At 31.9% G+C, this 11,122-nt stretch overlaps 1 protein-coding gene across 1 annotated transcript; it reads left to right on the top strand.

The window, feature by feature from the left end:
• The first annotated feature begins 3,630 nt into the window (after positions 1-3,630).
• On the top strand, positions 3,631-11,122 carry LOC141450804 (ubiquitin carboxyl-terminal hydrolase 3-like). Its single transcript, XM_074121612.1, has 10 exons — positions 3,631-3,865; positions 5,028-5,175; positions 6,298-6,471; positions 7,375-7,569; positions 7,647-7,871; positions 8,007-8,178; positions 9,104-9,242; positions 9,344-9,462; positions 10,447-10,675; positions 10,855-11,122. Exons 1-10 carry the CDS (start codon positions 3,778-3,780, stop codon positions 10,977-10,979), a joined length of 1,614 nt encoding a protein of 537 aa, XP_073977713.1. The 5' UTR covers positions 3,631-3,777; the 3' UTR covers positions 10,980-11,122.

Below are 11,122 nucleotides of genomic sequence, written 5' to 3'. Positions count from 1 at the left end.
TATTTTCTGAATCTATCATTTTTTTGTTTTGTTTTTATTTCCCATAATAATTTGTCATTAAGTAAGTATTATTCTTTACAAATTTATCTATTTCGAAGTTAGAGAGTGCTACAGCGGGGTAGTTTCTCTCCTCCTGCTCTTACTTCACCTTAGATCCTTCAGGTTTAATGAGAGAAATCTATTGTAAACGAATTATAACTTTTCTGATTGCATTTCTTAATGCCATTTGACACTTTTTCTAAAAATGTTCATATTTTTCTAGTAGTTAATACAAGTATTATCGACGGCTGTATAGGCCAGTAGTAAATGTAACCAATTTAATAGATCTTTTTTTTTTCCTTTCATTGCGAAAAACAAATGAATAAAAGGAAATAAGTGTTAGTGTGGCGAGAGGAAAGGAGTATTCCAGTAAGTACACTGGATATACGCCAGTAAAAAATGTTACAACTGGAATTAACTTTATAAAATTATAAGAAAAATAAAAAACTGATCAGGTTTAGCTAGAAAAATGGTGGTTTTCGATAAAAACTGTGATTAAATAGTAAAGCACAAAAAGTTACCAATAGGTTTCCCTTTTATTGGTTGATTCATTGCGAAAAACGAAGGAAAAATAAGGGACTGCGACGAAAAAAGGTCGTTTTTCAAAACGGACCACGGTTATATCGGCCAGAGGTAAATTTTACAACCAGGGTAAGACTTTTTCTCTTTTCTATCATTGAAAAAAACGAAGGAAAATAAGAAACTAAGCTAGTTTAGCGAGAAATATGAAGGTTTTCTGTAAAAACCGTGGTTAAATTGGACAGCACAATACCTTACAAATAGGGTAGCCCTTTTTCTGTTCCTTCATTGCAAAAAACAATGAAAATTGGATGTAGTTTGACGAGAAAAGAATTGTTTTCCAGTAAAGGTCATGATTGTATCGGCCAGTAGTAAATTGTACAGGGGTAGACCTTGTTCTTTTCTTTAATTGCGAAGAATGAAGTAAAAACAAGGAACTGTGGCGAGTTTAGCGTTAAAAATAATCATTTTCCAGTAAGGGCTACGGCTATATTGGCAACAGTAAGTATAACCTGTAGGGTAAACCTTATTCTTTGCTTTCATTGCGTAAAATATAAGAAAAATAAGAAACTGAGAGCTTCTTTGGCGAGAAAAGCGGTTTCTTTTGGTAAAAACAACATCTATATAAGCCAGTAGTGAATGTTACAATTGGAGTAGGCCTTTTTATTTTCTATCATTGAGAAAAAGGAAGGAAAAATTAAGAACTGGGTGCTACTTAAACGACAAGGGTATATTCCGGTAGGAAAAACGGTTACATAGGATAGCAGTAAATGTTAAAACTAGGAAAGATCTTTTTCATTTCTTTCATTGCGAAAGATAAAAGAAATATAAGGAGCTATAAGCTATTTTACGAAAACTGGGTGTTTGCCAGTAAGGACACCAGCTATTCAGGCCAGTAGTAAATTTGCCAACTGAAGTTCTTTTTCTTTTATTGCGAAAAACAATAGAAAAATAAGAAATGTGAACTAGTTTGGCGAGAAAAATGGTGTTTTGCAGTAAGGACACCAGCTATTCAGGCCAGTAGTAAATTTGCCAACTGAAGTTCTTTTTCTTTTATTGCGAAAAACAATAGAAAAATAAGAAATGTGAACTAGTTTGGCGAGAAAAATGGTGTTTTGCAGTAAGGACAACAGCTATTCAGGCCAGTAGTAAATTTGCCAACTGAAGTTCTTTTTCTTTTATTGCGAAAAACAATAGAAAAATAAGAAATGTGAACTAGTTTGGCGAGAAAAATGGTGTTTTGCAGTAAGGACACCAGCTATTCAGGCCAGTAGTAAATTTGCCAACTGAAGTTCTTTTTCTTTTATTGCGAAAAACAATAGAAAAATAAGAAATGTGAACTAGTTTGGCGAGAAAAATGGTGTTTTGCAGTAAGGACAACAGCTATTCAGGCCAGTAGTAAATTTGCCAACTGAAGTTCTTTTTCTTTTATTGCGAAAAACAATAGAAAAATAAGAAATGTGAACTAGTTTGGCGAGAAAAATGGTGTTTTGCAGTAAGGACACCAGCTATTCAGGCCAGTAGTAAATTTGCCAACTGAAGTTCTTTTTCTTTTATTGCGAAAAACAATAGAAAAATAAGAAATGTGAACTAGTTTGGCGAGAAAAATGGTGTTTTGCAGTAAGGACAACAGCTATTCAGGCCAGTAGTAAATTTGCCAACTGAAGTTCTTTTTCTTTTATTGCGAAAAACAATAGAAAAATAAGAAATGTGAACTAGTTTGGCGAGAAAAATGGTGTTTTGCAGTAAGGACACCAGCTATTCAGGCCAGTAGTAAATTTGCCAACTGAAGTTCTTTTTCTTTTATTGCGAAAAACAATAGAAAAATAAGAAATGTGAACTAGTTTGGCGAGAAAAATGGTGTTTTGCAGTAAGGACAACAGCTATTCAGGCCAGTAGTAAATTTGCCAACTGAAGTTCTTTTTCTTTTATTGCGAAAAACAATAGAAAAATAAGAAATGTGAACTAGTTTGGCGAGAAAAATGGTGTTTTGCAGTAAGGACAACGTCTACATTGGCCAAAAATAAATATAATAACTAGGGTAGGCCTTATCCTTTCCTTTCGTTGCGTAAAACGTAGGAAAAATAAGAAACTATGAGCTGTAAGGCGAGAGTAGGGGTGTTTTTCGATAATAACAACAGTTATACAAGCCAGTAGTAAATATTACAACTGGGATACAAGAAAAAAAGGAAAAATTGGGAAGTGTGAGCTACCTAACGAGAAAAAGGGCTTTACTTTAATTGAGTAGTGCGGAATTTGGACATGTTTGTACGTTGGATTTGGAGGGAGTTCCTACGCAGATTTGGAGGAAGAGAGGAACACCGAAAAAGACTTGAAAAGATTAGTTGGAGGAAAGTTAATACGGTTCTTTTAGAGGTATCTGGCAGCAATTTTTGGTGAGGTCCTTGAAAAAAATATTCGTTTGATGAAATTCTGAGTAGAGAGAAAAACCTTGAAAAAAAGATGTTACTTATATTTTTTTTTAAATATTTATTTTATGATGTTCTAAGAGAAGAATATGCATATCCATACTATAAAGAACTATTTCTGTAAATTGTACTACTTGACTACAGATTTTACAAATTAGTGGCTTTAAATTTGTAACTTAAATTCTGAGTTTCAGTAGCATATTCGTCTCAACTGCGAAAATAGTACAGTCATGTGAGAGTTTCACATCTGATTTTTATATTAATTTAATTTTTGATTCGAATGACAAACAATAATTTTAAGGCCATGTGATATTAATAGGAGGTTTGGCTAGTACAGAATATCGTTTCTGCTTACTGCAAATTTTATTTTTTTTAAATAAAAACAATTAGTTTAAAAACTTTTTTGTATTAATTATTAATTAGTTTCATTATTTATGAGTATTAAAAAGAGACAAAATTGGTGCACATGTTATTAGTTTACTTTTTAAAATCTATAGTTACCGTTACGATATTGTTTTGATAATTTTCAAAAAACTCTACCTATACCTACAATTTGAAAATTGCGCCTATTGCCCCCACCTTCTTCTTTGCGAATGCGCAAAAACCTTTACATTTTAGGTCTGTCAGAGTCGAGTGGACTTCCTTGGAAGTGTGGGGAAGGGTATCATTTTTCTTTTTAAATACTTTTTTTTTTAATTTAAAGGGCTTGGTTGGGAAGGGAGTCCACATCGCATCCACAGCGAAAACTTTGGCTTAGAAATCGCAGTAAACAAATTGATCGTATTTTAGAATGGAATGCCCTCACGTCAACGAAAACGTAATAATTAAGAACCCTATAATTTCAAACGAGAAAGAAACAAAGGAATGGTTTTGTACAGGTGAGATTTTTTTTTTAGTTATTGATTTAATAAATTCATATATTTTATAGTTGAATGCCTTAATTTTTTTTAAAATTCTTTTACCTAAGAGAGGAAAAAAATTGATCGCCTTTATGAGATTCTTACCCAGGTCATTGACAGAAGACTCTATTTTATTTATTTATTTTTTTAAAGTAATCAATCAAAAACAATGCATTAGTTAAAAAGTAAGATAATCCAAAACGGGAATGTTTTACATATATTATAACCTTATGACAGCTAACCTATGGAAGATCGATATTTTCGGATGCTTAAATAATTCACTTGTGTCCATTCAAATAGGATATACTTCAAAATTGTATTAAAAAGATTATCTGTTACCTTTTTTAAATCTCGCTAAAAATAAAAGTATTTAAAAAAAATGTTTTTTGAAGTTTAAGGTAATGTGACAGTAATCGTTGGGTGGAGCTTTGTTTTTTTTTTTGAGTTACACATTTAAAAAAAAACCATTAAGATTCCAATTAGTACGAAAAGACATGGAGTAAATGGGAACATTGCTAACATTTTATAAAAATGATTACGTGTTCACTGACTAGAGTTTTTATTACTTTTATACATTTCTGATGTAAAACATGATATCTTGTTATAAATTGGAATACGTTAGGCTTTTTTTTTATTATTATTATTACTTGTATTATTTTTAAAAGTTATAATTCCATCTCATTTATTGCTGTGGTTTTTCTTTTGAATACAAATAAAAAAAAAAACAACTGTATCTGATCACTGTTTTATGTAGTTTTTATGCTAGTTATAATATTAGTTTAACCTCGAATTGTATATAAACTATTTATGAATAAATTATTGAAATTAATTCATTAATTTTTTGTAACCTCTTGTTAGTCATAATAATTTAAGGTACGGAAAAACAAGAATTTCTATTATTGAACGAAACATTAGAAGTCGCGTTAAATTGAATTTAAACCATATCTCTGACGTGAATAAGATTATGCACAATTTTTTTTTTTTTGCACTTAGAGTAACAAAATTACCACTAATCGTTTATTTCCAATCAATAACCTTTTCCTTGGAATATTGGAAAGGTTACCACTAGGTTAACTATATAATTAAGCAAATTATATTTGGAAGTGCCCCTATTTCTTTTTTCGATTTTTTTTTATTGTAGAATGTTCTTCGAGTCAGCAGCCGTGGATGTGTCTTCACTGTGGTGTAATAAATTGTGGGCGATATGTAAACGCCCATGCTTTGCAACATTCAGAAAAAAATTCCAAACACACTATTTGTATGGACTGTGAAAATTTGTCAGTTTTTTGGTAAGATAAAGGATTTACAATATATTTTTAATGAAATGAATTTCGTACACATTTTTGTTTCATACTACTCTGCCATTTATTATCGCGTTAAGGGGACAAATTGCTTTAAAAAGGAAGTTTTTAAAATTGGATTAAGGATGTCAAAAACCGAAAAATCCTCAAGTTTATATTAAGAAATATAGGCCCCCGAAACATTTGTAAAATATGTACTCTCAACCAAAATGTAAAACGTAAACTAAAAATAAAATTAATTGCGACATAAATTTTTAAAAAATCATGCAAATAAAATAAAATGATTGTCCCTCACCAATTTATCAGCGTTGAGCATAACTGTAGGCATTAGTTACTGTTAATAGTGTGAGATTAGCTCAAGTTTGCCTTTGGGTTCGCTTATCTTTAATAGTTGTGCACATCTACTACCTCTGCAGGCCCTGTGTTCACTGTATGAGTTGGTGTAATGTCAGTGTAAATGTTGTGTTGTTGAGCTGGGATTATTCTCCCTGAAGAAGTTGGCAAATTCACCCCTTTGAATTTTTAAGTGAACTCAGGGATAATGCATGCTCGAGTAGTTAAGATGGGGCCCACTGCCAAATAGTACGTTGGTTTTTCAAATCCCACGAAAACGTTAACAGATTGAATGATTACACCATAGTCCAATTGACTTGAAGCTCCGCATGGAAAAATAGGCGATTCCTTATTTTCATTTGTATAAACATAGTGGCACAGATGATACTGACACAAAAAATCATTGCGATAAGGAAAATGCTCTTCTGAATAGCCAATGGCCCTTTTGGGACTGCTATTGGGGTTAAGATTGTTAAAATTGTTCTCGATCCGTCAAAAGATCACTTCTATTTGTCGGCGCCCATTCCTATTCGTGCAGCCTTAAGTGTTGTTTCTTAAAGATGCCGTTCAGAATTTTATAAATATAGCTTCAGTTGATATCATTTTCAGAAACTTAGAAATTATACTGTTGAATACATATTCGAGAACATTTCTGTGCATAAGGGAAGAATTTTGTTTTGACCCGTTTTTTAATTTAGGATTTAGAAAGTTAAAGTTTCAAATTTAGTTGATGCTCACAGGTAAATAAATGCTTTAAACGGTGCTGTGACTTTGCAGCTACGCTTGCAATGATTATATAGTAAATGATACGGCCGAAGGACTGATTACTAGGCTAAGAGAGGCGATACTGAGCTGGACTCAGAAAAGCCCTGCAGCTTGGCCAGCATGTGATATCAGTGAATCGGATCCTACACAGTGTAGAAGGAACTTAAGGCCGAGAACCAGAAAGCGGTAAGTTATAATTTTGTGAATTTTAAATTCCCTCTTTATCACTAAACATGTCACTCTTAAGGTTTTCTAAACAGTAATGTGACTTTTAAACGTTAAATTGACTTCATTCTTTGCAATTCTAAAAATATATATATTTGCTATTCTTATTATGTATAAATCTTATTTGTTTCAGAAGCAGATAAAAATGCTTTATTATTCTTTAAATTATTTTATACCATTTTAACAGACGTTTGTCAACAGTTAGGTAGTTTTCTATTAATTATACTCTTTTAAAGACCAAAAACGAAAAATTCTATTGGCACTTTAAATATACTTTTAGCATGGAATTGCTTCTTTCGTTCTTTTCGTCAATGGTCCTGACGGTTTTAGGTTTCCAATCATCATCAGAGATAATTCATCAGGTTTGTGAAATGAATTTGATACCAAGTTATAAGTTGGATTGGAATATGAAAGTATTGTCTTAGCGTTGCAAATGCTTTCACCTTCTAAATTTTGTCAGTAAAATTCAAACCTTTAAGCAATTGATTATGACTAAATTAAGTCTCTGCAGTAGTCCTTTTTTGAACTTTAAGGGCATCGTATTAAGAGCTATAGGCACTGCCGTTATATATTACATTACTGTTTAAGTCAGTGTAAAGTGTGGTAGATTCAAGTCTGATAAATCTGTCTCTGCGAATTCGAAACAAGTCTGAATTAAGGAGCCTATTAACTTATTTGGTTATTTGAAATCGAACGTAATATATCTAAACTTATAGACCATAGTGATCTGTATTACCTAAGATCGTTAGTTTGAGTTGTAATAATAGTATATTTAGGGAGAATTACTTGTTATTTGATGAGAAATCAGTAAGGTTCAATTGGGGAGTATCGAACCACAGATTATTTTTTAAATTTTTTATTTAGATCACGTTCATATGACAGCACTGGAAGTTCGGAAAATTTTCATTGTACCCCCCAAAGAAAACAGAAAAGGAAACGATCAGAAAAAGATAATCATCGAAAAGTTCAAAACAGGGAAAAACGTGAATTCAGAAAAGTTGTTGGGCTTAGAAATTTAGGCAATACTTGCTTTATGAATGCAGTTCTACAATCGTTGAGGTATGTCAGGTTAAGTGTTTTTTAAGGAGGTAAACACATTGTTTTCATTGTTTGATTAGTGTTAATTTATTTTACAGCAATATTGAAGAATTTTGTCGTTATTTTAAAAAATTACCTTCTCTCGACGTAATGAAAAATAGAAATAAAATGTATCAATCGCGTAGTTTTAAAGAATTAAAAGATGCAGTCATGGCTGAAGAACTGCGAAAAGTATTGGTAAATTTGACTGACCAAGGTGCTAAAGGTGCGATATCACCTGAATCATTATTTTTAGTTATTTGGAAGGTTGTACCCCGATACAGGTAAATAGTTAATGCATTTTTTTTTCTCTAAATAAATTTGTAAGTCTGGCATAACTTTGAATGGAATGTCTTATTTTTTCTCCTTTTATTTGTTCTCATATTAATTTTTGAGGGTAAAAACTGTTGCGTTTTTAGGGGATACCAACAACAAGATGCCCATGAATTTTTACGGTACATGCTGGATCGATTGCATACAGAATTATTGCATCTTTTACCTGATTTTTCATTAAAAGAAAGCCAATATATTTCGCATAAAAATAAAACATCCATAGTTACTACGGTATTTGGTGGGATGTTGCAAAGTGAGGTAAGTTATAGTTCCTAAAACAAAAAAAAAGGCAATTTAATATTCCGAAATTAAAAGTTTACAACCTCTCGTTTCAAAAATGAGATAGTGGTATTAAATCACTTTTTGTGTAAGACCTTATGGTAATGGTCACTGTGCTAAGGAAGCTTTGCAGTTTTTTGGAATTGTGGTAATGTCAAGGGTTAAGCTTTTTGATGTTAGAAGTGCAAACATCACGCGACCAACAAAGTTAACGAACTGTTGACTATATTTTTAATTAGAAAGAACTGAATAAAGATGTTTGTAGAAGGAGTAAAAATGAATTGGAAAAACTGTACGACAGATTTTAACTGAAAATGAGAAAACTTTGTGTGAAAATGGTTCACACAAACTATCTTTCACCAGCAAACGAAAGATTTCCCAAGGGGTAAGTAGATTAGCCAATGCACCAACAATCTTGGCCCCTTTTGCGAACAAATCAGTCTAAAAGGTTGTTTGGAGAAACAGGTCGTTTAATAGGATTGCTTTGCCCTTTCTTTAACGGGTTGGGCCTTCATTTTCTTTTCCACAACAACCTTTCAAAATTTCATAATGATATTGTTCCTCCCTAATGATTAGAAGAGGCATTCCTGTACGCTCTGAATGGTTCTAATGGTCTTGGTTCTTGGTATAACATTATTTTCTTAGTAAAATCTTCAAAATCCGACTGTTGGAACTGAAACCAGATAAGTTTGAATGAACAGAATAAATTCTTGGCTCGTACTTTTTTCCCTTACTAAATTAAATATTTTTATTTATAAGTTCAGTAACAACACTCCTTCAATATCTGTTGGAGATGATTCGCCAGAAGACCGAATTTGTACTCGCCGGATGTAATGCTTTTTTAAATCCGTTCTTTATAAAACATTTTGCATTTTATGATTTTTAAATTATGTTTATTTTTTAGGTACAATGTCTTAATTGTGGTACTGAATCTAAAAAACACGATCCATTCCTTGATTTATCTTTGGACATTCCTGAAAAATGTATTAATCAGAGAAAATGTAAAGAAACAGGCGAGGAAACGCCACCCTGTAATATATTAGGTAACCTTCAAATTATTTTTTTTCAGAACATTTATAAATCTTCAAAGTATTTTTGTTTATTTATCTTTATTTTGTAAAGAAAAAGATGTTGTTTTGCCTAGATTGTTTAACTAGTTTTATTGAAGTCGAAGAGTTGGCGGAAACAGAACTTTATTATTGCAGCAATTGCAAAAGCAAACAAAGGTCTACTAAGAGGTTCTGGATCAGAAGACTACCAAATGTAAAGAAATATTATTACTTATCTTCTATTTTGTATTAATTTAAAAAAAAGATTATGAATGCAGATAAGAACATGTTCTATTCATCTGGTAGTGCACGCAATTATGGTTTATTGTCCGCTAAGAGATCTTACAGTAGTACTTCTTTTTTAAAGTTCTTCCAATGGCCCTTTTTTCACCAATCGTTTTTGTTTATTACCTCTTCTTGTGTCATATCGCGAACCAGCGATTGCAGTGCAGTCAAACAGACCAATCTACTAACACAGTATACAACCAAAGATAGAGTAAGCAGTGCTAGATGGGACTGTTTTAAATCTAAAATTGTATTTAGAACTTACAAGACATCCTGACCAAATTAAGTAGTGAATTGCCGAGACAATATGAAATATTCGATATGGGTTAATTCTACAAGAGTATCAGTAGTTGATATAAGTTCAATCTCCGTAGCAAGCAACTCAGCACAATCATTAACAGTGTCCAAATCATTTTTTTTTTGCAAACAACATTCCTACAAACAGTTACTTCATCAGTCTAATTTGTTATTTGGTCTTAAGTCTTGCGTACGCAAAAGTCGTGCGTACTGTATGTTATTGTCAACATTAGCAATAAATAGTGTACGTTTAGAGTCCCCTTATTGTTTCCTGGAACCTCGCCATCTTGGAGGATTCGTCCTGTTCACCGTTCTTGTGCAAGTAAAATCAAAATTACGAATCCCCCAAAAAAGTATTTCGTACGCATTCGATGTGGATTTCTAACAATGCTTGCTTTACATTTTTGGTCGTGATGCCGTCCTTAAGATATGCTTATTTGTAGATAATTAACTTTTGTACAGTTCGTCTCATGGCTTAGGCATAAATGATCAAGAATGGGATACTAAATAAATGTGAAGATTCGAGTTTCTATTACCAAGACAATTGAATTGAATTTTATTTTTATTGTGAATTTATTAATCACCTTTATTTATTTACTTTTTTTGCTTTCTTTAGGTATTATGTCTGCATTTAAAACGATTTAGATGGCAGAATTGTTTCCGTCAAAAAGTGGAAACTCACGTAGAATTTCCCAACATAGCTTTGGATATGTCACAGTTTGTATTGAGCGATCTGCCAGACACCCGTAGCTCCAGTACTCAGTTATACGATTTAGCCGCTGTGATTGTACATCATGGACAAGGCCATGGATGTGGGCATTATACTGCGTTCGCGATTAACGATGGTAATTTAATTTATTAATTTGTCTGATTGATTCTATTAGCTGTTTGTCTATCCTAGAGAAATTTTAAACATTTAATTTTTTAGCTAGTTAGTGTTGCAGACTCTTAACGCTATGTTTAATCTAATTTATCATAATATTATATTTAAAAAATATTGCTAACAAATCATTATTTTTTCCAGGTCAGTGGTTTCATTTTAACGACAGTACTGTAAAGCCGACAGAAACAGATGTTGTACTCGCTTGTAAACCATATATACTCTTTTATATTAGAAAAGAATTTAGATTGCCTTCAGTCAAATCATGATGAGATAACGATATTATAATTTGTCTTATCACCTAACATCTATCCCATCCATCGTTAAGAAAACTATATTTGTCTGAATTAATATATATACAAAATATTGAAAACCTCTCAATCATTACACGTTTAAAATGTAAAGAGAAAGA

The sequence above is a fragment of the Rhodnius prolixus genome, unplaced genomic scaffold, assembly GCF_049639745.1.
Source record: "Rhodnius prolixus isolate KJV_2025 unplaced genomic scaffold, Rpr scaffold_8, whole genome shotgun sequence".
In the NCBI taxonomy this organism is placed as follows: domain Eukaryota; kingdom Metazoa; phylum Arthropoda; class Insecta; order Hemiptera; family Reduviidae; genus Rhodnius; species Rhodnius prolixus.
Note: the sequence above shows the minus strand (reverse complement) of the source record. Positions and strands in the feature narration are given on the sequence as shown.

Excerpts from the sequence above, each read along its gene's own strand:
- LOC141450804 (XM_074121612.1), top strand. The coding sequence starts at position 3,778 with ATGGAATGCCCTCACGTCAACGAAAACGTAATAATTAAGAACCCTATA. Across the intron at positions 8,179-9,103 it reads GTGGGATGTTGCAAAGTGAG|GTACAATGTCTTAATTGTGG; the intron begins GTAAGTTATAGT and ends TTTATTTTTTAG. Across the intron at positions 9,463-10,446 it reads GGATCAGAAGACTACCAAAT|GTATTATGTCTGCATTTAAA; the intron begins GTAAAGAAATAT and ends TGCTTTCTTTAG.